Raw genomic sequence first — 1,650 nt, 5'->3', positions numbered from 1 at the left:
AGGAGGAGGATTGCGGCGCCCGGGGCCGGCAGGAGGAGGAGGAGGATTGCGGCGCCCGGGGCCGGCCTCGGGAATGTATCCACTGCGGCGGAGACAATGTATCGGATCCCGGGAGCGGCGGGCTCTCGGTTGGGTCGCCTCCCTGCCCCGGGCAGCGGCCTTTGGGGAGAGTAAGCAGCGCAGGGCTGGAGGCGGACAGGAGCCGAAAGCGGAGGAAAGCCTGGGAGGAGAGGGACTCCGGGTGCCTGCCTGTAAAGAGAGCCCGCCTGGAGGATGGGGAGTGCCGGAGGCCGGCGGAAACCTCCAGCATCCCCGGCCTGGTGGCCGGTGCTCTCGGCTCCGGCTTCAGCAACATCCTCGGTGAATGCCCTGGGGAGCAGCCGGTGTCCCCGGGCCATATCCGCCGGGACAGAGCGCTCACTGAGCTAAACAGCTGGCCCCGGGCCATCGTGGCTTATTGAAGCGGCGAGGATCTCCCCACATCGCAGGAGCCACGCTTTGGAAATGGACCGAGGAATGGATTTCCCTGGGATCGCTCCCTCCCCTCCCCTTGGATCCGGCATGGAGAGGATGGTTTGCTCAGAGAGAGCGGGACCCTGGGCCGAAGCCGGTGAGGGGGGAGGAGGAGAGGCACCCTCAGGCTGCCGAGCTTCCTGAAGCCGGAGCCAGTGACGAGGCGATTAACATCATTAGTTTCACAACAGGATCCCAAGTGACCTGCCTCTATTTACAGACTTGAACTGAAACTCAGTCAGGAACTGAGCGCAATCCCCCCGGCAGTTTTTAATCCTCACCGGGAGGAATTGCATACCAACAGACTGTGTGCACTTTTTATATTTCGGCAAATCAAAGCTATTGTCTTGTTTCAGAAAAAAATTTTATATGGAACCTAATGTATTTATAAATTTTTGAACCTTTTAAATAAAACAATAAAAACAAACTGTAATTCTAATTGGTTCTCTTGTGATGGGTCTGAGTAGAGTTTATAATTAATGTATATTTAACAATCTTTCTGGGCTAACCCACTGCAAGTGACCTTTTTGTGTGAGTGAATCGTTCACTGGGTTGGAGATCAGGAAAGGCTTCTTCAATCCACTTAATTGCTGCGTTAAGGTTAAGGCAACATGTCTGGAAATCCGCTTTGTTTTGGAAACCGGAATCTCTCCCACTTTCTCCAGCTGATTTTAGAAGGGATTATAATAACATTACAATTCTGCAGGTTAGTATTTGACCTGTCTAACTCCTTCATGAATATTCCTCCCTTGGTCATCAGGACCTGATTGGGACTCGAACACGGAACTCCCTGCTCAGGGGCAGGGACGCTCCCACTGCGCCCCATGACCTCACCCGTAGTACCTTAAGGCCTCTGAAAGGGTTTTTATTGAAGTGTGCTACCTTAGAATGTGGCACTCGATGTGCATGCAGAAACCTCCCAGGATCAACCAGAACCGGATAGTCTGTGTTAAATGATTTTTGAGGGATAACTATTGCTCAGGGATAGTAGGAACTGCAGATGCTGGAAAATCTGAGATAACAAGGTGCAGAGCTGGATGAACACAGCAGGCCAAGCAGGAAGCAGGCCAGGGCCCTGCTTTATAATTAGTATTCAGGAATGTGTGTGGTTGGGGCTAAATGGTGTATCTGCATGTT

General features: G+C 52.7%; 1 protein-coding gene across 1 annotated transcript in view; it reads left to right on the top strand.

Annotated features, from left to right (window-relative positions):
* The window catches only part of LOC109916015 (immediate early response gene 5 protein), a 971-nt gene extending 510 nt beyond the window's left edge, over positions 1-461 (top strand). The window contains 1 exon segment of the mRNA XM_020515711.2: positions 1-461. This exon segment is cut by the window's left edge and continues 4 nt beyond it. Coding sequence (XP_020371300.2) covers positions 1-461 — 461 coding nt within the window.
* The last annotated feature ends 1,189 nt before the right edge of the window (positions 462-1,650 follow it).

This window comes from Rhincodon typus, chromosome 38, assembly GCF_021869965.1.
Source record: "Rhincodon typus isolate 14 chromosome 38, sRhiTyp1.1, whole genome shotgun sequence".
Classification (NCBI taxonomy): Eukaryota; Metazoa; Chordata; class Chondrichthyes; order Orectolobiformes; family Rhincodontidae; genus Rhincodon; species Rhincodon typus.
This window is presented reverse-complemented; position numbering and strand designations above follow the sequence as displayed.